This window comes from Mastacembelus armatus, chromosome 12 (genome assembly GCF_900324485.2).
Source record: "Mastacembelus armatus chromosome 12, fMasArm1.2, whole genome shotgun sequence".
NCBI classification, from domain to species: Eukaryota; Metazoa; Chordata; class Actinopteri; order Synbranchiformes; family Mastacembelidae; genus Mastacembelus; species Mastacembelus armatus.
Window position 1 is genome coordinate 14,506,497 of NC_046644.1, and position 26,468 is coordinate 14,532,964.

Below are 26,468 nucleotides of genomic sequence, written 5' to 3' on the forward strand. Positions count from 1 at the left end.
ATTGACTTCTTTTCTCTCCCTCACTTCATTATTCTTGTCCCCCAGGGGTAATGTGGGTTTGTCAGCAGTGTGTGCCTACAATATGACGGTGGTGGAAGATGTCTTCTCCAAGGGCAAGTACATGCAGAAGGCTACAGTGGAGCAGTCTCACACTAAGTGGGTACGGTACAACGGCATTACTCCTTCTCCACGCCCTGGAGCAGTAAGTACCTTGAATACAAATTGGCTCAGTTTTGAGGAAATATTTGTGAAAGTTTTGAGTAGTTCAGCACTAAGAGATTCTTAATTCAGTAATCATAGAATCTACCTGAAGAAACAGGAAAGGTAAGGAGTGGATTTGAATATGCATTGTAATAAAACATGCAATGTGGCATGTCTTTTTCTCCTATCAGTGTATTAACAACCTGATGCGACAGCAGAACATGAGCAGCTCACTCCACCTGCCTGACAAAACCCTTCAGTTTGTGAAGGACCATCCCCTGCTGGAAGATCCCGTCCTGCCCATCGGCAACGGGCCTCGCCTCATCGCCAAAGACGTCAACTACACTCAGATTGTTGTGGAGCGAGTCACAGCACTTGATAGGAACATTTATGATGTCATCTTCACTGGAACAGGTAACAACACATCAGTTAACACTTTGTAATGATAATTTTAAAGTAAAATTGTTTTTAGTACATGTTATCCAATGTTTATGGAAGCATATTTAAGTAATGTCAAGGCTGTTACATATACAATCTATGCTTGACAGTTAAACACAAATAACAACTGCAACAGATCAATCTAGACATAGGTGAGACTCTACAATTAAAATATGTCATGATTGGCTGTTAATTGATCATTAAATTTGGTCATTCAGAACATCCCATGTCATAGTCTTTGTTTTATAAAGACTCATGTCTGGCTTGTACATTAGCTGTCCCATTCTTATTTTTAGATAAAGGAGTTGTGCACAAGTCGGTGGTGTTTGAAGAAGGAGTTCATATCGTGGAGGAGATCCAGCTGCTGAAGACCTCTGAGCCCATCAAGACCCTACTGCTGTCCTCGGAGGTCAGAAAGACAATGGAAGGACCAGAAATTGACAATGTGGTTTCAGATCAGAAAATAACACACAGTGTACCTACACACTTATGTGGTTACTGGGGTGTGAAAGGAAGAAAGTGAAGGAAGTTAAAAGCAAACCAAGCATTTCCTGTAAATCAGACAAGACTGCATCTTTATTTTTAATGACTTGTCTACTGTGTGGTTTATGGTTCATCACTTTGAACAGACCTGATATACAGACCTTTGAACATAATCCAATTCAGTGTTGTGTAATAAATTGTAATTTTAAGTGTTTTTATGGGAAAGATAGTACACTTTTTTTTTGACATGAACAACCTTGTGCTTCCACAGACCCGATCGTTGTACGCTGGTTCAGACTCGAGTGTGGTGCAGTCACCCACAGCCTTCTGTGGCAGGTATCCATCCTGTGATGACTGCGTTCTAGCACGAGACCCCTACTGTGCCTGGGACCCTCACACTGCTGCCTGTGTCAATATTGTTGACGCTCCCAGCCAGCGGCTTAGGTACCTCACCATCAAGCTAGATTAACAACATTCACACCATATCAACCTATTATCTTTCTACATACCGGTACTCCACGCACGCATTGTTTTACTCTCTAACAAAAACCGCCAGGAGTCATCTTTATCGAGAATTCAGCCAGTTTGACCTGTTTTTTTGTCTCTGACTACACATTTCTTCATGTCAGAGTGTTTAGGTTTATGAAAATAATGCTTTTGTTTTTTTTGTTTTTGTTTTTGTTTTGTTTTTTTCAGAGGGTTAATCCAGAGCCTGAATGGTGATGCAGACAAGTGTCCTTCAGGTAGGGAGCATGGTCATGTAAGGTCTAATAAAGAAGCTTTATGACATGGACAGCGAGAGTAAATCACATTACATGATCATTTCTGAACATTTCCTTGGGTGAAAATGAAGCAACAATAGCACCACAATATTACCATATATGAAATTGTAAATCATGTGCAGTTGTTTTGAACAGAATCATACTTAGACCAGACTTTAATTATCCAAAAGTCATTGTTTTCTGTTTTGCTTTGTAGTGTCAGGTCGGCTTGTGAGGGATTACCAGCGTGTGACAGTGAAGCCCGGGAGCTCTGCTGAGCTACCGTGCCTGGTACAGTCTAACCTAGCCCAGGTTATGTGGAAATCCAACGGCTCCGTTCTCACTGAGGCTTCTCGGTTCCACCTCATAGGCGAAAACGGTCTCCTCATTTACAGCGTGGCTCCAGAGGATCAAGGTCAGTATGAGTGCTGGTCAGTGGAATGGGCCCCTGCAGCTGGGAAGAACTTCAGCCGTCTCCTGGCTGGATATGTCCTGAGTCTGGATCTTCCACCTAGACCCCCACATCAGACAGGCCACGTGACCACCACCCAGGAGTCAACTAGCACACATGCCGCTGAAGGTAATGGTATGACAGACAGAGTCCCACTAACTTCAGACCATGCCCCTCCCAGCTTCACAGCCACAGTCATCTTCACTCCCCCTCCACAAACTGATTCATCACTAACCCCACCCTCCAGCAGCACAATCAAGTTCCAGCCAAAGCAGCATCTTCCCCCGAGCGTCAATGCTCCTCGCCCAGACAAAGACCCAGCAGCTGAGTATTTGCAGCACAACAACAGCACAGCCCTCCTCTTCCTCTTCCTCCTGTTTTTCCTCCTCTTCCTGGCTGCACTGGCCTACAACTGCTACATGCAGTATCTTCCAGCTCCCTGCCTGCGGGTGAGAGCTGCTCTGTTAGGCAATCACAAGAGTGCCCATCAGCCCGAGTATCGGGCCTGTGAAGGAGGTCTGATGGAAGCATCTGCAACAGACAAAATTAACATGACAGAACAACCAACACAGAACGGTAGCCAAAGCACCCAAAACCTCCGGGCACTGCGAGATACTGGGTATGAGACTGAACCAGAGTGTGGCAATGGTCGGATCCCCTCTCACAGTTTTGGAGATGATAGCCCATCCCAGCAGAAACCCTTTGACGTGGACTGTGAATCCCAGTCCATCCAGTTTGCAGATGCAGATGAGAATTACTGCTAGCCAGAAGCCTCTGTTCTGCTTTTGTTTGTTTTAGCAGAGAGACTATTTATAGGGGCTGACGCTCTTGCTGCATCTTCCCACGACTTCCAAGTCGAAGTGGTTTCCTCTATAACAAAGTATACACAGTGTACAGCGTCATATAAAATTGAATAATTTTGGGGATTAAGTCAGGCATCCCACTAGACATTTAACTCCTGCTGTCTGATTTAGTGTTAAAGCTAAGACTGTATTCATGGAAGCTGCACCCTCTCAGCTTAGTCCAGCAAGTAAAGCTATTTATTAAATTCCAAACTGGAAACATTGTTTACCAAATTGGTAAGTTACTGTAATGTTTTCCAAATTGGAATCACTTTTTGTACATCATGGGTAAAAAATAATCTCTTTAAAGCTTTTGCATTTTTTTCTTTCAAAGCAGTGGGTCGGAGTTTTGCCTGGTATATGCTTCAGCATTATGGTAATTTCTCAGGGAAGATTTGCTCAGTATGTCATAGTCTTGAATTGTTGTTCTAGCATCCGGGCCTTAATCTCACCCAGTGAGGGGGCAGTGTAGGGGGTTTCAAGTTCTGCAAAAGACAAGCAAGTGGACAAATGATGCCATGCATGATCATAAAAAAAAAAAAAAAAATGCTGGAATTAATGAAACTACTGTCTTGTGTAGAGTTATCCTGAGTGAACATGTTGAGTCTGTATTTGTATTTTATTGTTTTCCCTCCACAGGAATTTGACATTCCTATATAGATACAGTGGTCCTGTATATTAACCTCTACTAGCCATCTTCCCCTGTGTGGTCAGTTAATGAAAGATGTGTACAGTGTGACATGATGCCTGATATGTCAACGGATATTAATCATTTCTTTACTATAACAGCCCTGGAAACAATCTGAATTTGTGTTTTTATTGTTATTTTTTATTAAGTTTTCGATTTTAGGACATTTACAGAGAATTATTTAAACACACATCTTTGGTATTGTCATTTTGCCCATTTTGGAAGTAGTTGTGATTTTCCTCTATTTTTATTTTATTTATATCAGCAGATTTGGTTTTCTAAATTCTAACCCTCATTCATTAGTCTCCCTTTCATCTGTTTTGCATGCTCTCCTTTGTTTAGACATCTGTTTATCTCACTATTCATTTTTGCATTACTCCTTCCCTCACAGCCTCTTCTCCTGTCGACACTTCAGCTTCCCTGTCCTCTTCTGGAAGTAGCCCTCCTTCTGTCCTCCCCTCCTTCTCCTCCTCTTCCTCTTCTTCTACCTCTTCCTCCTCTGCTAAGCCCCATGGCGTGGAGGCTCGGGAGGCAGAGGTAAGACTGTTGCCTCCCCTGCTAAAAGACCAGGCCTGGGGGGTTCATGCCCAGGAGGCATTCCTGCTCTTCTGCCTCGCGTTGGGTGAGTCGTGCCTGTGCCAATGACTCAAATCACACCACAAAACCAACATGTCCTCTTACTTGGTTTGGAAATCCTCTCACACTTCTGTCATTTTTAACCCTCCATTTTCTATGTGCTCTTCATTTTCACTCCTTCTCTCCTTTCTACATCTCGTATGTCGTTATTTCCCAACACAACTAACTGTGTGTTTTTCGATTTGTTTAAGACAAGCTTGGCCTTTCTTTAACATGTGTGACTCGTGAACGGTTCATTTTTGTTTTAGGTGTCTCACACGATGCCTGCAAAATGAGTGAATTTTTAAAAAGACAGAGCTGGGATTTCATATTAAACTCTTATTGTGTACCAGAAATCAGACATCAAACATAAAATGTAGAAATGAATTCTCAGAGTTCAAGGTGTTGAGAATCTCATTTTTTAATATATACATATATTTAATTGACTCAAATGTCTTACATCTCATACTTTATCTGCATCATTTTTGTGCCTGTAAACAAGTGTAAATAGATTTGTATATATGGAAAAAGGCCTTGGAAGATGTACATAAATTAAGGGGATACATTTTGAGGCTGTGGTTCATAGTGGGGAGCTAAATAAATCTTGTTTTCAACACAAGCTTGTTTTCTTAAGTTTGTAATATCAGTCATTGTTTGTATTTTTAAACAGCAGGGACAAAGCAATGCTAGTGGCCAAAAACACTATACAGAATCAGGATCTTGTGGCATACATCATAACCATAAATAGAAAAAAATAATACTGTATTAACCTGAAAGTTATTTAACTTCTTTGTGAACTAAAGTATTGCAGAACAGTCAGTAAACCAGCACTAAAAAAAATCAAAATCCACAAAATAGGATAAAAGCTATATTCAGTTATACATCAAGGACTGGTCATTTAAATTGAACACAACAAACGGACCCACCAAAGGCAAGTATTGCAATTTCATGTACAATGTTTATGTGGAGCGTCCGTGTCTCGACCATCAGGGGTCAACATGAAGTCCCATTCTGTTCCTCAGGTCCCAGTGATGTCCACATTCACTGGCTAATAAATGGGCACAGTCTGGATACCCCCATATTGGAGTACCGCCAGCCTGTGGGTCAGAGGGAGGTACTTGTGAGCAGCTGGCTCCGAGAGGGGCCGCTGATAAAGGATGCTCATTACCACTGTGTCGCTGAGGCTAGCACAGGAAATGCCATATCTGAGGTGGACCTCCGCCTCACTGTTGGAGGTATATCTGGACCTGATGTTTTATGGCTGTGAAAATGCCCACTGTGAGATGTGAAATAGTGTACTTTGACAACATATATTTGATCTCCAAATCATGAGTGACATTGTGATCACATAATTACATGTAGAGTAGTAATAGTGTCTGGGTGTGGCTATCAGCAATGCCACTGCTATCCTTTTTTTTTTATCAATCCATAGATTTGTTATTATTTGACAGATGACGAGAGCATTCCGTCCAGAGATTTGAACCAATGGAGAGGTGCACTCACAGAGCATGAGCAACTGCTAAAGAGATGGGAAAAGGCCTGGGTAGGTCTATGCTCTTGCATGTGAGTGTGTTTTGTCCTGATTGCATAAGCTACAGTGCAGCTGCCTGGGCTGACTTGCAATCATGTGTACTCTGAATGTTTGGGTTTCAACAAGTGGTTTGAATTCGTGAGTTTTCTTTCCTCAGCACTTTGAGGTTCAAAGTCCATAAAATAAACTGTTCTGAAGGTTATTTTCATTCTACAGTACTTTCTACAGTTTTAATATGAGTCTTCTGCAGTCACCTATTGAGCTAATTCAGTTACTATCTCTTCCTGTAGCTTTTTTGTTAGCTTCTTTCAGCCATCATATTTAATTTCATTACATTTAACATGTTCTGTACCACCTGATCTGTTAACCACATTTAGCTATCTGTCTTGGAGATAATTAAATGATCACTAATTGGATTCCTCCAAAAATATACACACACCTTATTGACTTCTGTTTCTACTTATTCCCATTGAGGTTATGCTTTATTTCCTCTAGTCTTTCTAATTAAAGGTGATTTTCTTTTGCCTGTAGCATGATATTAACATGGATTAACATGTTTTATCTTGCTTTTCTCTTGCTTACATGCATGAAGTGCTAGTTTTTCCATGAAACATACATGTTCCCTCATTTCAAATAATCTACGAATTACTAAACTAGTATAACTTTAGCCTTATAAACCATTTTGTTTCATTATTGAAATTAGTGTTTAAATCTGAGATGTGCACAATTTACAGATCTACAAGAGGCCATAAACCACTTATAGAATTTACATTTCTGATAATGAATAACAATATTGTCGTTTTATGTGCATTAAACATCAATCCCAGAATATTTCTTTTGTTAATATCCATCTGTACTTTCACAGTACAAGTCTGTTTTTCCTTCCACAGGAAAGCTGTGATGGCCATCGAGCCTGAATCTAGCTGTGAATATGGTCATCAGTCCAGGTGGACCACACCTTTGACACTGAATCCATCATAGACAAATGAAATAAATAAAGATGCTTCAGTGTCACTTCTTCCAAAGGAGTGTGATAAACTGTGAAGCAAAGAAGTCATGAGGCCTGCTTTCTGCAGGGGATCACCTGGATGTGATGGTGGTGCTAGGACTCCCACCAAACCTGACAAGAAGATAGAGATGCTCATCTGCTGAGTGAGGACTGGTGGGCTGCATTTATTTATATTTTGGTTGATGACAACATCTTGAAAGCAGTGCTTATATAGAACAATAAAACTGGTGGTACATGAGGAATGCTGCTAAACATTTGATTTTAAGATGTTTGAATTCCACTATTCTCCAAAGCCTGTGTTCAGCTGTTCTCAGCTATCTTGCAATTTGACATTTTTACATGAGATTATATAGTGCTGATCTTCTTATAGAGTCAAAGCCCAACTTATTCACACAATTTGATTCAAACTATAGGGTATCTTACCGGTGTAGGATTATGTCCAATCATAGTACACCTTTTATGTTTATGCATCATCAAAATTGAAGTTCAGAAAGAATCACAACATCCAAAAGGACTTAAATGTAAATCCAAAGATTGTATTGGATAATTTGTTAGATTACCCTTCTGATGCCTATGTTCCTTTAAAGGACAATATATTTCCAGATATACAATATATTTATATTCAAATGGAGAATGCTTACATTGATTTAAACATAAATGCAGCACATATTTGTAATGTTTGCATTAAGGGCACGTCTCACTTTTCAGGTGATAGATAAAATATTCTGAGACCTGTTCCACCCATTTATTAAAAGATTTTTGAAGCGTCACACTACAGTGGCATAGTGACACAACAGCCAAAAGGACACTTTCTATGATGTGAATTATTAACTAACCTGAAGCAAACATTTCTCTTTGCAGGTGAATTATTACATTTTCAGAGTACAACACTTTCCTAATTTCCTCTTGAGAGGTGGTTCACAGATCAGATTAAATATCACAAATATGGAATAATCCTGCACATGATATGTATAGACCAATCCTCAATATTTTAGCATCACTGTTTTCAGGTGTGTCAAGGTGCCATCTACGACAACTGACGCTATAGCACCCCCTTGTGACCAAGTAAATGAGTACATGCAAAAAAAAAAAAAAAAAAGGAGAAAACCCTGTAGATGGTTCATTGTTTATCATAAGTCAGCATGTCACAGGAAAACTATATAATTATTGTACTGTAAATTACTTAAAGATCACCAGACCCACAATAATAATACAAGTCATATGGATTTTCTGTTATCACATTTTTAAGCATTACTGTCGAAATAATTTTCTGTTTGCATTCAGACACTTTGATTGTAGTGTGGTCCAAATCCTTGTAGAAACAGCAAGTGCACAGCAGATAATAACTACTTGAGCCTGAAAAGTATTCACTGGTCATTAAAAATTATAGGAGGGATCTTCCAAATGAATGACAGTGGGATTGTGTCAATGCTTTGTTAAAGGTCTTCTGAAGAGGAGGATGTGGGGCTCTGAGGGGCAGACAGATAGATAATACATACACAAGTTACTATATTGCTTATCAAAACCAAGACTGTCATTGTTCCAATGTGCTAAAACACTGCGCAGTGCACAGAACATTTCCATCCTAAAGTTATTATGTGAACTAGAGTTTAGTCCAAAGTTAGGGGTTGTGACACGCAGTACCTGGTTCATGTATCATGTAGTGGACCCATCCTTGAGACTGCTGCACTCCCAGTTGTCTCCACTCATCTTCAGACATCAGGTGTGATCTTGGAACATATTTAGCCATTTCCCGAGGAAGGACAACATGTCTAGTTTTAGGAGAGAAAATAGGCCTGCTCTTAATTATTGGTTCAGTGTCAATACAATGTGAGGTTTGATATATTATTTTTAAATGCAGCCTTAATACAAATCAGCACAACTAAGGCTGTGCACTGCTTTTAGTTTTTTTCTCTTTTAAAACAGAAACAAACAGCTAAAAACAGAAAAAAAGTATTAATTTCCTATTTAGAAGTAAATGCTCCAATGCGACTTCTTCTTCGTCTCACCGCGGTGAACAGAAGCGACGCGGGCTCATTACTGCCCCCGGAGGCTGGAGAGCACAAGACAGCCAGTGGTAATTAACGGTAGGTTGATGAAAACCGAAGTTTTTTTCTTCCTCACTCCAAAACAAACGCCAGCAAGTGACGCAAACGTGAGTGCTTTATGGGGAGTGTTTTTAAACTGCGTATTTCAGTTTTACAAATAAAATAAACACTTTTAAGGTTGAATACTAGTCGGTCTCATTAACGTACGGAGGGTAAAGCTAGGCTAGGTTGATATTTGCCTAGGTTAGCTTATTATTGACAAACATTGCTCACCTGTACTCATAGTGGTCATCATTGTACCTGTCCGAATAGTATATTTGGTTGCGCGACATATTTACAACGTTAGTTGTGAGAAAGCGACAACACAACTCACTTTTAGCTTATCGCTTGTAAAGTGCACAAACTCTCTGATTGGATGATTAAGGTCAGGTGACCGGAATCTAGTTTGAAGTACACACTACAGTGTCCCATGTCATCATCAAAACACAGGTGAGTAATTTTGTTAGTATCTTTTATCATAGCAGGTAATAGATCAGTTATTTTGACCCTGAGTGTACAATACAATGCAGTAGGCCTACTAATATGAGGTACAACATATCATATCAGAACTGTGTTAACAATGCTATATATGCACTGAAGAAATTAGGTTAACAATTGCAATAACAAAAAAAAACTGTTAAGTCATCTTTCTTATAACCAGTGTTTGGTTGGTTTTACAAGAGTAGACCTGGATTACATAGTATAGGGTTTCTAGGTCTGCTGACACACTCATACGCATGTGTTCCTCTTGTGCTACTGCTGCTTTTTTAATGAACCATTCACAGAAAGCTCAACTGATGCCCCAGATGTGATTATGAAAATTAGCTCTCAAGGCTTTAGAACCTATTATCCACATTGGAAATTACATCACTCAGCTCTCTTCAAGTAGACTATCACTACAGTATCCTGTTCCTATTTATTTTATTGTGGTTCATTGAGCTTTTAAAACATGACACACAATTGTGTAACCACAGGGAGTCTTGTTATCGAACTATGGTCACAACAGACCCATATTAGGTCATGAATGTAGGACAAGAAATTCCAGTCAGTGTGAAACTGTTATTTATATTTTTATCAGAAATAGACCCTGGTCCATATGATAAGCAGTATATAGATTGACTATATGCTCATCTGCCAGCACCATAAACTACATTGTCCCAAATCAACAAAATGTCAGAATTAAAACCGTCATAAAGATAGAATGTAATGCAGGACTGTTGTATTAAACTGTATTGGTTTTAGTTGCCCCGGTGATCTAGATGATAGGATCTCCTCAGTGAAGCTGTTTATTGGAGAATGAACACAAACACTTTGTTTTGAGAAATTGGGAAGTGTATGAGAAAGCTTCGCCTACTACTGCCACTGGGAGACTTTAGTGCTCTCACAGGTGTTTAGAGCAACCATTTAGGCTGTGTTCACAACTCACACTGTCAGCAGGTTTCATAATGAATAATAGGGAAAGGGTTGCAGCAGTTGTAAAAGTGAAAAATTTAGTATGTGAACATTTTGTCAGATGTAATGACTTTCACATGGCTTCAAAAATAGCTTTTTAACAATATATTTGTTATGAAATTCCTGCAATAGCATAATGCTCATAACACAATCACATCACAGTTTATTCTCATTTGTACCTTATGTCCATGTTTTTACTGTGAATAACAAAAGTCTCATTACAAACTTAAATCATTAGCCAGGACTCTGGAGATTTTGTTGCTCTTAGTGACAAATTATTTTTTTAAAAATAATAACAAAAAATGGTCACATTTTCCCAGTTGCCTGTGTCTGCCCTTTCTGTAACATTGGTTATTTTGCTTCTAGCTCATCTGAAAATAACTCCTGCTTTTTTGAATGTTTTCGGTAACCTGGCAACAGTAGTCAAGTGGAGAAGTCTGCTGCTTTCCTTTCCAATAGATGCTCTTTTCCTCTATCTCTCTTTTCTATTTCGCTCCTAATGTATGACTGATATTAAATCACGTTTAATTACAATGAAACAATTTTTACTACAAGTACTTATTCCACCCTCTTATTCCACCCCATTCTGTTATTATGAACTTTGAATATATATTTTATATATACATCTTTAGTATATTTGATCCCTGAAGAAATATTGATAAGCTGTTTATGTTTTCAGTGCACTCAGCAGATTACTGCATCTGAGCCTTACTAATTTTCCAGATTGTTCATCTAAGCAGGCAGGCCAGACTGCTTTTTATTATTTAACTGTGACCTGTCCACAGTTGGACTCCATCATACCATAGAGGAAGCTTCACACTGTGGCCTGTGTATCCTACTGCCCCATAAACTCCTGCTGAGGGATAAACCTGTCCCTCAGCTTCACCCACAGTAGCAGGCAGTATGCAGGAAATGCCTCCAGTAACCCGTCATCATCCATTCAAGTAGCAACAAATATTCCAGATATTAACATCCTTTCTTTTCAACTTGCTCCTCTTCTGTTTCTCTCCACAGTGACAGGGAAGTGGTGGGTGGGCTTACAGTGCCACAGGATCTGTGCCTTGTGGAAGCCCACATAGAAAACACTACAAAATGCGTGAGTTGAGCTTTTTGCACCTCTGTTTCCATGGCTACACAGTACTCTGAAGAAAAACTACAAAGCTTAACTCTGATAAACCAGCATATAGCTTTTTATAACATAATCTGTAACCCCACAAAATAACCTAATTAGCCAATAATAGGTCCCTTGGTGCTGGATGTACAAATACTAAGGCTAAAACTTCAGAAGGAGTTACTATAAAACAAGCCTCATATAATACATCTAAATAAAATCACCATACTCATTTTATTTCAGATTATCTGAAATTATTGTCAGACTCAAATCAGAAAGCCCAATTTTTCAGGTTTCTAGTAATAAATATAAATCCAAAGTCCATTCTACATTGAATATAGTTAGAAATGTGAAATGATTATATATGGTGTTATGGCAAGTACAACAAAAATTATTTGCAGTAGTTTTGCATTTAAAAAAAGAAAATAAAATGAAACTGCCAGAGGAATGTTCAGTTTAGTTTATTTCCTTTTTGTATTGACATTTTTGAGCTTCCATACTGTATTAACTCAGCTTTCACAGTTAGCAGATAATCATATATCCACATGTTGCCATGTATTGTGCTTTTATTTTAGATTGCTAAAAGTCAACACATACTAGTGTTTATCAGAAGGATAAGCATTAGATGACTGCATAAAACTAGGCGATGGTGATGGGCTTTAGTCCTTGTAACGTCTAACAGCAGCGAAGGGTAATTAAAATTAGAACAGAAGTGACAGATCCTCACGCTTTCCCAGTTGTATCTGTTGATAATTTAATCAGTATTTAAGCTGACTACTATCTGTTATCATGTTATTGTTACTCAGATATGTGTCTTACAGGGTCATAAATTCCAGAAGATAATTTATTTTAAGTGATTCATGTCTATAATAAAAATTTAATTATTGCATTTCTAGTGGTATCATGCTGTATTTGCAAAACAGTTCTATGGATAACCATGTCTGTCAGATTTTTACCCTCATACATAAAATCAGTAAATAACTGATTAAAAGTGTAGGTGCTAACTGTTTACATCATGTGGAAAAGAAATGATAATAATGACAGTCAAAAATTACCGGGGTGGTGTTTTTACTTCTACTTTCTGTCCAAGATATTTTTTTGTCTATTCTTGTGTTAATTGAATCTGATCTTAATTACTTATGCAGAGGTTTTATGCCTGATGATGTATGTAGCATTTTTGAAGGACTGTTAAGAGAAAAGAAAATGTACACCTGCACTTGAAATGGTCTCTTCCACTATTCTGCAAGCCTCCCCTGAATGAGTCATCCAGCTGGCTTCTTATTGGATAAAACCATGCCATCCCTAGGGATTGCCTTGCAGAGGCAGAAAGGCCTTGCTTCCATTCACAGAAACATTGGTATGCCAGCCTGCTATTTCATTCACATAAAAGACTAAATATTGCATGCTTTTTTGTCCTTTGGTCTTTTTGTCCTTTGTCATTTTGCCTTGTTTTGATTTGTGAAGGCCTTTCTTTTCTTCCCTGCTTTTGTGTTTGCCTTTGTTTCTGAGGAGGGAAGGCAGACGTGCTGTATTTTTTTTCTATATTTGCCAGGCAGGAAAGAGAGATGTTGGGAGGGACTGCAGTGCGAAATCTGCAGCAGAGTGAGAGCGGAAGCTGCTTATGAATGAGTGTCAGTCTTTCGGCTTTGCTGGATGCTCCTGAGGACATTTTACATGAATGGTGTCTGGCTGTGTGCTTTCCGCTACCGGCAAGACAAAGATGCTTCATTGTTGCTGGATTTAAGGGGACTCTTGGGCATTTTCTGTTATCCTTTTGGTTATTTCATTCATTCATCTGCCTGAGAAACATGTTGTTCATATTGTGCTTTTTTGAGTTATATCATTCATGTACTTCATGTAGTTAATTCATTGGTATTTTGCAGAAGTTGTGAGTCTGGACACGCTTTGTAGTGATTTTTTTTTTTTTTATTCATTTGTTGCAAATTGGTCATGGAACATTGATTCCACAAATTACAGAAATTGTATCAAAAGAGTTTTGTCTTCAAAAAATGAAAATTGTCTAGTGTACTGTCATAGGTTTTTGAAAGTACCTGAGAACCAAGAGTACGTGTGCAATAACCAATATTCTGCAGCTTTATAAGTTAACATGGATAGTATATTAATGATGTTATACATTTCCACTTATGCTAATATTGTACTTTATCTTTTCTTTTAGACATTTGAATCATTTTGTAAAGCATATTTCAATGATTATATAAATTCCATCTTTATTAAACATTTTAATAGAAATATATGATTCTTGAATCATAGAAATATCAATTTTTGGTAATCACTATTTTATGATTATTTTAATGTGTATATCATTTTTTCATCTCAACTTTTATCAGTTCATCCAGTTTATGAGACACTAATCGTTTAAAACATGAATTCAAGCAAGTTATTATGGATTTTTTTTTTTGCTAAGGTAAATAATTAAGCTACCTCCAATTTTTCATTTCCTTTTCTTAGAAAAACAAATAAGAGGGAAAGAATTATAGAGAATAAATATCAGACTGGGGAATTTAAAAATTGATTGGTTCTAGTGTGCTGTAAGTGGGAGTTTTTTTTTCTCCTTCCAACAGGAAGTGATTTGCAGTGTTCAGCAAGCCTTTTGTTGAGAAGGTTTTCTCAGATCAGTGAGTCATGCTTTAGCTCAGAGCCGGCAGGCAGGCAGGCAGCAGTCAGTAGAGAGTATTTGCTCTTCCCTCACAATATCCGTGATCATCGACAACATAGACCTCTTTCTGTTCTCTTACTTTTTGTATTTTTGGAGCTTGAAATCATCAGGAGCAACATCACCACTGGAAACCAAACAAGCTGCACCACAACATTGGCATCCTTTTCGAGACCTTTTTTCTCTCCATCCTCTTCTTCCTCTGCTTCAGTGTTGTTTCCATGGATTGGGTCTGTATATTTCTTTCTGGTGGATTGGATTGCAGTTCTGGATTTTACTGAGAGGAGATTCGACTTTGGCGACAGCAGCAGCATCAGCTCAACACAACCACCACTGTAACCTCAATAGAGAAAATTACAGTCAGGTGGCCTGTGATTGCTAAAAGGCATTTGCTGCCTGTACTGCTGCTGCTATGTTACAGGAGAGGGTAATCAGCGCGGCTCAGCCACGTCTGCCAGCACACTTGTGAAAGAGGCAGGCTGTGCGTGTCAGTTGGTGGAGAGAGGGGAGAGAGCAAGAGAGAGAAGGGTATGCTTCACCGTACCAAATACAACCGTTTCAGGAATGAGTCCGTAACATCCGTCGATGAGCTTCTCCACGGCCTGTCCATGAACCCCAAGGTCTCGGCCACCCCACAGTCTGCAGCCGAGACATCTTACACACCCCCAGCTGAGGTCCAAGCCTCCTCCACCACCACTGCTTCCAGCACCCCTACCAGCCACGGCACTGACCACCTGGAAGATGGAGGCACCACCCTCTGTACCCTCATCAATAAGGTGTCCAGCCTGAAATTCAGCAACTCAGGCAGTTTACTGGGTATCAAGGGTCTGCCCTCCGCTGTCAAGGACCTGGCTGTGTCTAAGCTGCAGGGGGGTGGGGGATCGGGCTCAGGCAGCTCCAGTGGCCCGAGCCCCAGTGCAGCGACAGCAGCAGCAACGGCAGCTGCAGCCTCTGGTGTGGGCGGCTCTCTGTGCAGCTTGGCCTCCCATTCAACCCCCTGCTCACAGCTGGAGCCAGCCATCAGCATGAGCAAGAAAAGCAGGCTGGATGAGCTGCAGCCCGGTGGAGAGGACTGGAATCCAGGTGGAGGTGGTGGACTGGTGAGCAAACCCTCCAGAGGATGGCTACACTCGAGTGAGAAGATCTCTGGTCCAGGAGTGACATACATTGTAAAGGTTGGTGGACTCTTTGCTTCCCACTGTCATTTTAGTTTTTGCCATCTCTGTGTTCTTTACCCATTCTCCCAGTTCATTCTCTTTTGTTTCAATGACTCAAGCTGAGCTACTGCAAGGGGGATGAAAGAGAGATGATGTAGTTTTACTTGAACATCACAACATGCCCTTGAGTGGGTGTATGTAGGTTGGCTACAGCAGAAGGCTGAGCAAAAGGGCAGCGAATTGAAAATAGACATTGAATAATTGAAGAAATGGAGAAGATCAACATTGGTGAAGAGCAGAGGGAAAAACCTATGGTAAAACCAAAACAGCAATTTATCAGATCGATTTTGAACATCAAACATGTAAATTTATACAATATTCCTGTCCACCTTATGTATGTGATGCCACAGCGTTATGCTTTTGTAACCATGGTGATGTTATTTCTGTATGTTGTACATTTCCGTGAGCTCTATGGCTGTATTACCTCGCAGATAGTGAAATGGTGGCATAGGAAAAAAGACATACACTGCATGTTTGTTAATCATCACCAATTCTCATGTTAATGTTGTTCATCCATCATACATCATTTAAAGGATGGAGAGCTGAGAATGTCATCATGCCGACAATGAGTCACTAGCAGCGATGATGCTCAGGCCTAGCTCTTCAAGGTGTGAAGTGAATGAAAAGAATTTTTGGTTTCTACCAAAACCAAAAAGTGCCAGTAAATTGTGCATTTGCCTGAAGGAATGATCTTTGCCTTCCTTTTATTTATGCAGCACATTGAACAAATAGCAATATTTAGTTTGGGGGGCCAAGTGAGCACACTAAGCAGCATTTCCAGGTGAAAGATGTTATATTCCAAATTAAATTACACAGTATGATTGTCATCATATGACACCTACTACAGCTTGTCTGAACAAAGCCTACAGTATCTGTGACCAGCATGACATTCCATTAACTGCATTAAGGCAGAGAGCGCTTATTTGTCCAGTCAATGCTGCTGAAAGCATCCACACTGTGAAAGGGGAAATGGGTCTGGACTGTGTTCCCCTACCCCCTGCTTTTCGTGTGGTTAGAGTTCTGTGTGTATTGAGTTTGACATGGTGTTGTGCTCACAGCACTTTTAATTAGTGTCATGTGGTCACTCCTCTCACATCATACACCATTACTCTAAAAGACATTGATTAACATTGACACTGTTTACATTTACACTTTTTATAACTTTTTTTTTTTTTTGCTGGAAGCATTTGCTTTCTGCAGCTGAAAACTGTACTGTAAAAGTGGTGAGAGTGGACAATAAAGCCATGACTGGAAAAACAAAACAATTAGATTAAAGACACTATAAAGCTCCATAAATATATTTGGGTGATTATTCTTTGTGTGTGTTTGTGTGTGTTTGTGTGTGTGTGTGTGTGTGTGTGTGTGTGGTAGGCCACTCACATGCACTGTACAATAATTGTAAGTCTATGTTGCTTACTGAGATCACTTATTAGCTGTTAATCTGTAGTTAAGTTTTACTGTAGGAATCATGTACTTTGTCTTGATGTGCTCAAAATAGGTCTCTACCAATTCTACAACAGTTTGATATGTTTGTGGTCTCGCTGAATAGTGTGCCCAAACTCACAGGTCTTAAAATAGAAAAAATAAATTGGCAAACATTACATTGACAAAAATGTATTTGTTTGCTGTTGCTTGCAAAATGCTCACTGGAGAGAAAGGGCTTCATAACATGGAAGTTATGATTCTAATAACTTACTTTTTTCTGAAAGTGAAAATAGAAATGTTAGTGTGTCTGGATGTCTTGTTTTGTTTACAGTGAGCTTATGAATGTGATGCTGATAATGATAGGACAGCACAAAATGTTCCCACTCTGTGCAATATTATTCTGAAGAGTTGTTGTAATGTGAGTAGGTGGCTGTTGCTGAAGATAATTTTAAGGGAGAGGACTACAGTCACCACATGTGGTATAGTAACACACTGATGCAGTTTCCAAATGATTTTATGGCAAACCAGCAGTGGCTTCTTAATGCCTTGTAACATGTTTGGGGATATAATACAAGTTTAATTCAGCTGTACACTCTTATTTACAAGTGTTTGTGCATACAAAGGTGAGCCAAAGGGATGATGGCTAACTTCCACAAATGCAGTACATCCTGGGACACATCCTAGGATTCATAATGAATGGAGAGTAACCATTTTTGTCTAAGGTTGTTTCTATTGTTTAGTTCACCCTATTATATTAATGAGGCAAATCTATATAACATAAACAGAACTTTCTACAGTACAAAAAACATTCCACATAAAAACTGCATTTAATGTTTGTGAAGGGAAGATTTGTTGGATTAGTGTATGGCGTACCTAACAATGTGTGCTGCTGATACTCTTAAAGTGTTGAAAGCTATAACATAAGTTCTGTAATAAAATGAGAGAATCTATTTTTATTCATTTCTGATAAACACAGTCAATCTTGTAAATGCACTAATCTTGCATAGATACAGTACATTAACTAAATGTGCTCATGTGTGATGTGTTTTGAAATCCTTCATCTTTATAACTTTAAACAACTGTGCCATGTCAGCTTTACAAAATAAGTTCAGCCATGTTCCATGTTTCCCCTTTATGGATTAATCCCCTGTATCTTGTTAGGTTAATCATTACTGCTGTAGAAATTTGGTACACAGTATATTTAAGGACTGCAGGGGTTTAAATTTAGGGACTTTCAGTTGGTAAAAAAGTCAGGTGTATTTTTCTGTACATTACAATGTGCCAGTCATTAAAATTTGTAACCTTTGGCATTTTATTAAATATTTATTTCACAAAGGATTTTCATTCTTGCTTTCCAGTATCTGGGCTGTATAGAAGTCCTTCGGTCAATGAGATCCCTGGATTTCACCACAAGGTCACAAATAACAAGGTATGTTCACGCTCAATGTAGGTTTCTAACCTTTGGGAGTTGTGAGTTTTGCTCATAATTAAGACTCAGTCTCATGAAAACTATGATAACAGTTGCTGATAACAATTACTCGATACCTTGTCCCAACAAAAAACAGAAGCAAAGGCAAAAAAAAAAAAAGAGAAGCACATGGTAGAACAAGCAATGACATTAACAGTATGGCAAACAGAAAAAAACAGAAAAGAGAGAGATGTCAATAGAAATCAGAAAAAGATGTATTGTTTAAAACTGCACTGTTAGTTCAACTCTATAAATTGTATTTTCTGTTCAGTCTGTCATTGAAAATCTTTGTGTTAAGATTTCAAAGTGTTGAATTATTGTCAGTGCCCGGTTATATTATAATACTCAATAACACTTTTTACTAATTAGTAATTTTTTTTTATGAGTAAGCAAACAAAGCCTTTTCTTTTCATTATGCTTAGCAGGAAAATTAGTTCTCAGTATTATAGATAAGCTCATTTTAAAATGGGATTAGATTTTAATTTATTTTAATGTATGTACTGTATTTAGGGTGCCTGTGACCTCAGTCTGCATGGAATTTTTTTTGACTCCATGTATATCTTTGAAATCATTGATCAATGATACAGTGAGGCAAAGGCCAACAGTCAATCTTTCTGTGTCATGTCCACTTTTCTGCTTGACTTGCTGAAGTCCGGCCAGTGTTAATGTTAGCTAGTTCAATGGTATGCATTCTCACTCTCTCTCACTGTGTATGTGCCTCTGTTTCTCTCTAATATAGAAACAGAGAGACAAAGAGAGAAAGTTGTCTCATGCCATTGCTATTATTAGATTTCTCCTTTTGTAAAAGAACCTACTGCTGTGTGTAGTTTATCCACCTAGAAAGCATACAGAAATTAACATTTCTGTTTGTTTTTTTTTTTTCGTGAAATCAATATTCACTTTGTCTCACAGGGGACTTTGTTTGCACAAAATCAGCTCCGTCTTTAGTTATAATTTGATATACATATTCTGTCTTGTACATGAAAATGATACTGTAGTGATGTGTTCTGAAGGTGAAACATTTCACTTATCTTGAGGTTCAGTGTTTTAAAAAAACATTTTATAGCTTTAACTGGCATGTGTAACACTGTATACAGTAATGGGGTTTCAATAATAATATTCCCTGTGGCATCACATGAGACACTCTAAACACACTGCTTATTGAATCTTTTGTGGAGTGATTTATTGTTATGTATTATAACCTATTATAAGAGTTGGGGTATATGCAAAATACTATTTTTCTCTTTTTAGTTTAATGATTCATGTTTTTGTCTTTACAGATGAGGCATATTTCATCTTACATATGTTCATTGATTCAAATTAAAGCAGTTTTCAGCACCAGCATAATCATCAGTTCATCTCCTCCAATCAGTGTGTAGCCTACACCAAAACCTTGAGAAATAGATAGAAGAATGTCAAGAGACATAAAGAACTAAACATATAATGAACGACAGTGAACATCTGTATGGTAGTATTACCATTGTGAGCAGGTTAGAATGCTGATGTCAGCATTTAGCTTAAGCACAGGTTCAATGGCATGGCTGTAGTCTTGTCCCTACCTAGATAACAAAATATATTTGCTGGCAAAGTACTTAATCATGAATGATAACTGTTTATACAGTCAAACCTAATGCCATGCTGGTTGTCCATCTATCTTGGCTTCATTGTCCTCTGTCCGTCCCTCTAGGGAAGCCATCAGCCTGGTGTGTGAGGCTGTTCCAGGGACCAAAGGAGCTCTGCGGAAGAGAAAGGTACATAGATGTACAGACAGGGAGGGATAGAGAGGTTGATCACAGGAGAAGTGATGACCACATCAAGAAAACTGAGAAAAATGAATATTAGTGAAATGTATAGCAGATAGAAAAGGAGGAAACAGAATTAGATATTCATTTAGCCTTCAATGTGCTATTCATAGCATTTCCTCAGTAAGATCTTTTTTTCTCATCGTTTCATGTAAAAAGAGAGGGAAAAAGAGAGAGATGAGGAAATGATGTGAGTGAGAGAGAGATTGTTCTTAGAGAGGCTGAGGAAAGAAAAGAGATGAAGAGGTATGGGACTGTATGTGTGTGGGCGTAGCTTCAGCCCACAATGCATTGCACACCGTGCACAGTACTTAGTGACTCATGTAGTGCACAATATCTGTGATCGGAAGGCTGAGCCAGTGCGTGTGTGTCTGCTCATGTGTATGTTTATGTGAGTGCATGTGGTGTGTCTCCACAGCATGTGCGGAGCTGTGTATTAATGTGTGGTGTGAAATGAAGCATTACTCTGCTCTCTAGAGCTTGTTCAAATGTCAGGGAAGAGTAGATAACAAAATCAGTGTCGGCTAGTTTCTCTGTCAAAATAGACATAAGATAATGTTATTTTGGCAGGCACTATAATGAAATCAGGTTGATACTAAGAATTATGAATGTAATTGACTAATTTTACCTGGTTCTTTGCCTTCTTTCTTTGTTGAAGTCACAATTCACAACAGTATTAAGTGTTAGGAAATGTGTGTGACTCAAATTACAATCAACACAAAACGGAGGTAGGCACAACAGCCAGCAACCAGCTAAATTTTATCTTTAGAGAGGATGAGTCTACCTGATTCTCTGTTTCCAGCCTTGTATTGTACATATCTAAATGTATTGTACATTAAGCATGTACAATGTTTTGTAACCCTGGTTTAAAAAACATTTTTGCTGTAGTTGGTTTAATTTGTATCTGTGCTCTTCTGATTCTCTTAGCCACCATCCAAAGCTCTGTCCAGTATCCTGGGCAAGAGCAACCTTCAGTTTGCCGGTATGTCCATCCACCTAAACATCTCTACCAGTAGCCTCAACCTGATGACACCTGACTGCAAACAGGTCAGTTGGCAACCCTTGTTAACAATACATGCTACAATTCAATCTAATGATACTACTATGTGAGCCTGGGACAGGAATCCCAGTAACCACGTATACTGTTTGTTTGCTATTGCTCTGCAAAAGAATTTCTGAGTCAGGAAAAAAGCGACATACCTAAAGAAGGTTCACTGAACAAGGCCATGTAATATGCAAGAACGCTCAGAGAGTTAAGTGAGCCTTGTGTTTTAGAAACAATTTTTGTACCCAAAGTTGTGTATAAATTTCTATTGTCAACTGAAAAAAGACAAAAAAGTGATTGTAGGACTTTTGTTTCTAAATTTAGCTTTTCTAAATTTTGCTATGATAGAAGAAATCCAGTTATTAGCCATTGGTAACTTGACTTTATTTAGGCTGTTATTTTGTTGGTAAAATATTTTTTTCTGTTAGGGATTTTAATTGATGTCTTGTGTTATGCTCTACCTTAGTTTCATTCTTAATGGTAACAGCAGATGGTGCCAAAGTAACAAAATAATCCAAGGTGTTCATATAGTAACTCACACTGAGTCAGAAATAGCTCAACATTAAATAGCTCAACATTATCAACAAATAGCTAAATAGCCCAACATTATCAGCTCCATGAAGATTTAAAGGAGGACTGTTGTATTAGAGGGAACTGTGCAGAACAGATAATGAATGCATGTGCCTTATTATCTGTACATGTGTATAAAGAAGCATTTGCTAACGTATATGTGCTATATAATTTTGTTCCTGACAGATCATAGCCAACCATCATATGCAGTCCATTTCCTTCGCATCAGGTGGAGACCCTGTACGTAATTCTGTGTCCTTTGTCAAATGAACTAGCATCTGTCTTATCAAAACCTAACCCCCTCAAACAACACAGATTTTCAAACACAATTTGAAATACACTATTTTTGCACATGACAGGTACTATTTATAGTTATAATTGTATATTGTCATTCCATCTTTTTATTAGAATTTGTGTAGTACTCATTCAAAGCATTTATTTTACAGTGCAGGCATTGTACTGTATAGACTGTTTATTCCAAAATAATATTACATTATTAGTTACTCCACATTTAGAAAATGTGAAACCAATAAACTAATATGTAATAAGGATGACTTAATGAAAAAAGATTATGTGTTATATAGAAGGTATGAGACATTATTGCAACTGTTGTAAATGGTATGACTTGCTTTTTTAGGACACAACAGACTATGTTGCCTATGTAGCAAAGGACCCTGTTAACAGAAGAGGTTGGTGTTAATTTTTAGTTTTTATTTAATTTATTTGTGTTTGTTTCATAATACAATATACAACATGCTCTTCAAATGTGTTGCTTTGATCCTCACCAGCATGTCACATCCTGGAGTGCTCTGATGGTCTGGCTCAGGATGTCATCAGTACCATCGGCCAGGCCTTTGACCTCCGATTCCAACAGTACCTGCAGTGTCCGTCAAGCAAGCTGTCCTCCACGCACGACAGGCGAGCTGCACACACATAAAACATGCAGAGAACACATTCGCTAACAGAACATACTCAGCCTGTAGGAGTTTCATGATCAAACCATGGGTATGTCCCAGTTCCCTTATCTGATCATTCCTTGCCACTTGATCTGGCTTGAATTGGATTCTAGTCCTTCATTTTGAAAGCCATCCCAAATCTAAGTGTTGTCTAAGGAGCAAGGATCGAGGAGCTCTAAAAATCATGAGTGAGGATACACAAAACTGTCCTGTACAGAAACCTTTTAACAGCCTGCCACCACTATTCATTAGGCATCTCTTAATGAATAGGAATTTGTAGCTGAGCTGAAACGTCAGAACATCATCATAGTTTTATTCCAAAGTGGAAAATAAAGCCAAAAATGCCAAAATAACTTTTCAGATTCACAGTCTAATTAGAAATAGCGGATGTGTAGATCTGACTGACAAAAAGAACCATAGTTCATTAGAAATATTTGTCTCTGCATGATCTGTTATTTCCTATTTAAATCTTTTATTTCCTTTCAGTCAAATGTGAGGCTGAAAATCCCTGTAGTTTGCCTAAAATATTTCCATTTCTGCAAAACATTATAGAACATTACAAACATTATGAATCACTTTTGCATCTTTTCTTATGTCTTTAGTGGAAGAAGCTAAGATGTGAGGAAATTATCATAGAGGCAAAAGGAGAACCATTAAGGGTAGTTTAGATGTACCTTGTGTGTTTTGCCCAGGGTATTAAACATGGAGGAGTTACCATGGACAGAGGAAGAGGATGAGTCAGCAGAACATCCTTACTATAACAACATCCCAGGCAAGATGCCACCTCCCGGGGGCTTCATTGACATGCGGCTGACCAATCAGAGTGCACCTGATGGATGCCAGGTACAAATGAACAAAGTAGCTTTCATTTACATGTGGACTTTGGGTGTTCTGGTACTTTTTTTGTATATAATTAACATAATTTATGTTATGTCTCATTAAATAAACTCATATTTTATATAATTTACAAATGTCTTAAATATCCACTGTCTGTATTCTATCAGATGGGCCCAGGTTCTGTAGATCAGACATATTACCAAGGACGCCACTGTGTAGAAAACTGGGGAGATGAAAGAAAGGCCATATTCATACAACAGGGTAAAATTCACATTTCATATCACTTAAACATAAGATGCATTTAATTTTGAGCATTTCTTCACTTGAACTGTGGTGATGATGATGTGTTCAAATGTCTAGGATCATTTGATATAGCCAGTCTGCCTGAGTGTAAAGGTCAGGCACCAAAAGCAGCAGAGGTGCCTGCATATGTGAACACCCAGCAGATTGATGCCCAGGTGCTTGCAGCACTCCAGGCAGAGACGGAAAATGTGACAAAGGACATGGTGGTCGCAGTCAAAGAGAGTCCACAGAAGGACCTATTTGACATGAGTAAGTCTTGGTTGTTGTGTATTCAAGTTTAATTGTTATGTGCTTTGAATAGTGCATTTCAATGCATTCATTGATGTAAAATCAGTTATAACATATTTCAAGTGCCTTGCCTTCACAGTAACACTGTAAGATGACTTTTCAGTTAGAGTTGTTAATTATAGAGGTTTCCTAGCTTTTGTTTCTCCGTTATTCCAGAGTGGTATTATAATAACATCATGTCAGTACGTAGACAATAGGAGAGCAGTGTTAATGTCAGTGTACAGCTTTATTCCTTCCTCCTTTCAACTACAGCCTTAGCTTTTGTCTATTATAATAGCAAAGCTATTATTATACATTAAAAGTCAGTTACATAATGATGTGTGTGACTACATATGAAGAATCCATGACACAAATTACATGTGAGCAGTGAACTGTTATTTGAACTGTTATTATTTGAAATCTAAGTCCAAGTGTCTTTGTTCAGCTACAGTGGCTTTTTGATTTCCCATTCTGACCTTACTTCACTTTGCTAATTGTGATACTGCCCCTAGTGGAAACAAACATTATATCTACAAAATGTATAAGCATGGAGGACACAGTAAAATGTCTTTTCTGTACATTTGTTTACCTGCAACATGGAGAATTATAAAATTCACATTCACGTGTACAAGACAAGACAGAGATCTGCTTATAAAATTATTGCCTGCACTACTAGTGTTGAAAAACAACAGAGTACCTTTTAAAGTGCCCATTTCATGGCTAAAATGACAAAACGACATGCAATAATGGTCCTTTTCAACACTTAGACCTTTGTGGTCATTTAAATATTTCCTATGGTTCAGAGAATGGTTGCTTGAGTATCATCACATTTTTTTTCCATCAGAATAATCCAGTGACTGTGTCGGTATATCTATTGATTCAATGTAAACACAAATAGCTAAAAGGGAGCTTAAATGAGAATAACTGTACCCAACGCTGACTGTGCATTTACAATCTTTTTACTGTTATGAAGAACTTGCTGCTGTTCTTGAGCCAAAGTAATAATGACTTTGTGCTTCTGAAAGGAGGTTTGTTTAGGTTTTCATGCTAACACTTGACAGCTTTGAGATGTAAAGTTAAAAATTTTGCCAGAGATATCCTTCCTGTATTCATTCATTTTTTTTACACTGACCTCACCTCTACCAGAGCCCTTTGAGGATGCCATTCAATCTCAGTCCTATCCGCAGTCCCAGGGTCAAGCCCAGTCCCAAGTGTCAGGTCTCCACAAGGCAGCATCTGTGGACAACTCAAGCCCTCTTCTTGTGCGCTCCCTGGCCTTCCGTGCACAAGAGGAGCTGGAGGGTCAGGCATGGTACCATGGCAAAATGAGCCGCCGTGATGCTGAAAAACTGCTGAAAGAAGACGGGGACTTTTTAGTCCGCAAGAGCACTACCAACCCAGGGTCCTATGTACTGACAGGCATGCATAATGGACTTGCCAAGCACCTACTGCTGGTGGACCCTGAGGGCACGGTAAGACAAGGTTAAAAGCCATGTAGAGAGTGTTGCAGGGAGATGCTGTAGATAAAAATGAATGCATGAGATGAAATAAGTGAGTAGTAAAGAACAAAGTCAATTATTTTTCATTGTACATTAAAAAAAGACTTACAATATTCTTTCTTTTCAAAGGTACGGACAAAAGATCATGTATTTGACAGCATTAGCCACCTTATTGGCCATCACCGTGACAACAATCTGCCGATTGTATCAGCCGGAAGTGAACTGTGTCTTCTACAACCCGTTGGAAGAAAACAGTGATACTTGCAATGCCTGATGGGAAATGGGAAGCTTTGAACAGTCTTTCCTAATATCCTGAAATTTGAAGAGAAATTGTGCTGCTGAAGGTGTTTTTGGGAAAAATGGCTTGCAGTTTATTTCTGGAGGCACTGCAAGGCGCAAGATTTAAGATAAAAATTATTTATAGAACTGTTGTTATTTTGTTGTGATGACTGAAATGCTATATTTTTGAGAAGACATAGGTGCATTTGGACATACTATCTTGATTTGGTGAATGATTAAAAAAGACAGTTGTACTTGTAGTTTAGATGAAGTGCAAATCAAACCTCAAAGAGGTGTTACCAAGAGTATTTTAGAATAAAAATCTGAAATTTTAGTTTTGTCTGTTAAGCACAACCACATTTCTACAGGAACCATTAGCTAAGAGATTGAGGAAACAAAAATAGTTTGGACAACAAATGCTGTTTGTAATGAATTACTTTAAGAAAAAAACCTCCTT

At 38.5% G+C, this 26,468-nt stretch overlaps 3 protein-coding genes across 6 annotated transcripts in view; 2 read left to right on the forward strand and 1 right to left on the reverse strand.

Moving 5' to 3' along the window:
- Positions 1-8,433, forward strand: part of sema4d (sema domain, immunoglobulin domain (Ig), transmembrane domain (TM) and short cytoplasmic domain, (semaphorin) 4D) — a 34,017-nt gene extending 25,584 nt beyond the window's left edge. For 3 of the 4 annotated variants that reach the window (XM_026297446.2, XM_026297445.2, XM_026297443.1), the window contains 6 exons: positions 46-202; positions 393-615; positions 936-1,048; positions 1,394-1,566; positions 1,819-1,865; positions 2,101-3,762. In XM_026297446.2, the coding sequence (XP_026153231.1) occupies positions 46-202; positions 393-615; positions 936-1,048; positions 1,394-1,566; positions 1,819-1,865; positions 2,101-3,098 (1,711 nt within the window). In that variant the 3' untranslated portion in view covers positions 3,099-3,762. Of the gene's footprint in view, positions 1-45; positions 203-392; positions 616-935; positions 1,049-1,393; positions 1,567-1,818; positions 1,866-2,100; positions 3,763-4,255; positions 4,487-5,501; positions 5,715-5,930; positions 6,023-6,900 lie in introns of those variants that run through there. The other variant, XM_026297444.2, reaches the window with a different exon arrangement.
- On the reverse strand, positions 8,394-9,442 carry LOC113124509 (cyclin-dependent kinases regulatory subunit 2). The gene is made up of 3 exons (XM_026297447.2): positions 9,341-9,442; positions 8,664-8,791; positions 8,394-8,488 (listed from the first exon to the last, which is right to left on the reverse strand). Exons 1-3 carry the CDS (start codon positions 9,397-9,399, stop codon positions 8,445-8,447), a joined length of 231 nt encoding a protein of 76 aa, XP_026153232.1. The 5' UTR covers positions 9,400-9,442; the 3' UTR covers positions 8,394-8,444.
- A 5,392-nt stretch (positions 9,443-14,834) lies between these two features.
- shc3 (SHC (Src homology 2 domain containing) transforming protein 3) lies at positions 14,835-25,990 on the forward strand. The gene is made up of 12 exons (XM_026297831.1): positions 14,835-15,518; positions 18,344-18,414; positions 20,141-20,204; positions 21,183-21,302; positions 22,057-22,110; positions 22,508-22,559; positions 22,659-22,788; positions 23,519-23,669; positions 23,831-23,924; positions 24,024-24,215; positions 25,380-25,705; positions 25,862-25,990. Exons 1-12 carry the CDS (start codon positions 14,874-14,876, stop codon positions 25,988-25,990), a joined length of 2,028 nt encoding a protein of 675 aa, XP_026153616.1. The 5' UTR covers positions 14,835-14,873.
- The last annotated feature ends 478 nt before the right edge of the window (positions 25,991-26,468 follow it).

Coding starts and splice junctions, on each gene's coding strand:
- LOC113124509 (XM_026297447.2), bottom strand. CDS start 9,399: ATGTCGCGCAACCAAATATACTATTCGGACAGGTACAATGATGACCAC. Junction 8,792..9,340: donor GATGACCACTATGAGTACAG/GTGAGCAATGTT, acceptor TCCTAAAACTAG/ACATGTTGTCCTTCCTCGGG. Junction 8,489..8,663: donor CTACATGATACATGAACCAG/GTACTGCGTGTC, acceptor TCTGCCCCTCAG/AGCCCCACATCCTCCTCTTC.
- shc3 (XM_026297831.1), top strand. CDS start 14,874: ATGCTTCACCGTACCAAATACAACCGTTTCAGGAATGAGTCCGTAACA. Junction 22,111..22,507: donor TCGCATCAGGTGGAGACCCT/GTACGTAATTCT, acceptor TTGCTTTTTTAG/GACACAACAGACTATGTTGC. Junction 22,789..23,518: donor CTGTCCTCCACGCACGACAG/GCGAGCTGCACA, acceptor TGTTTTGCCCAG/GGTATTAAACATGGAGGAGT.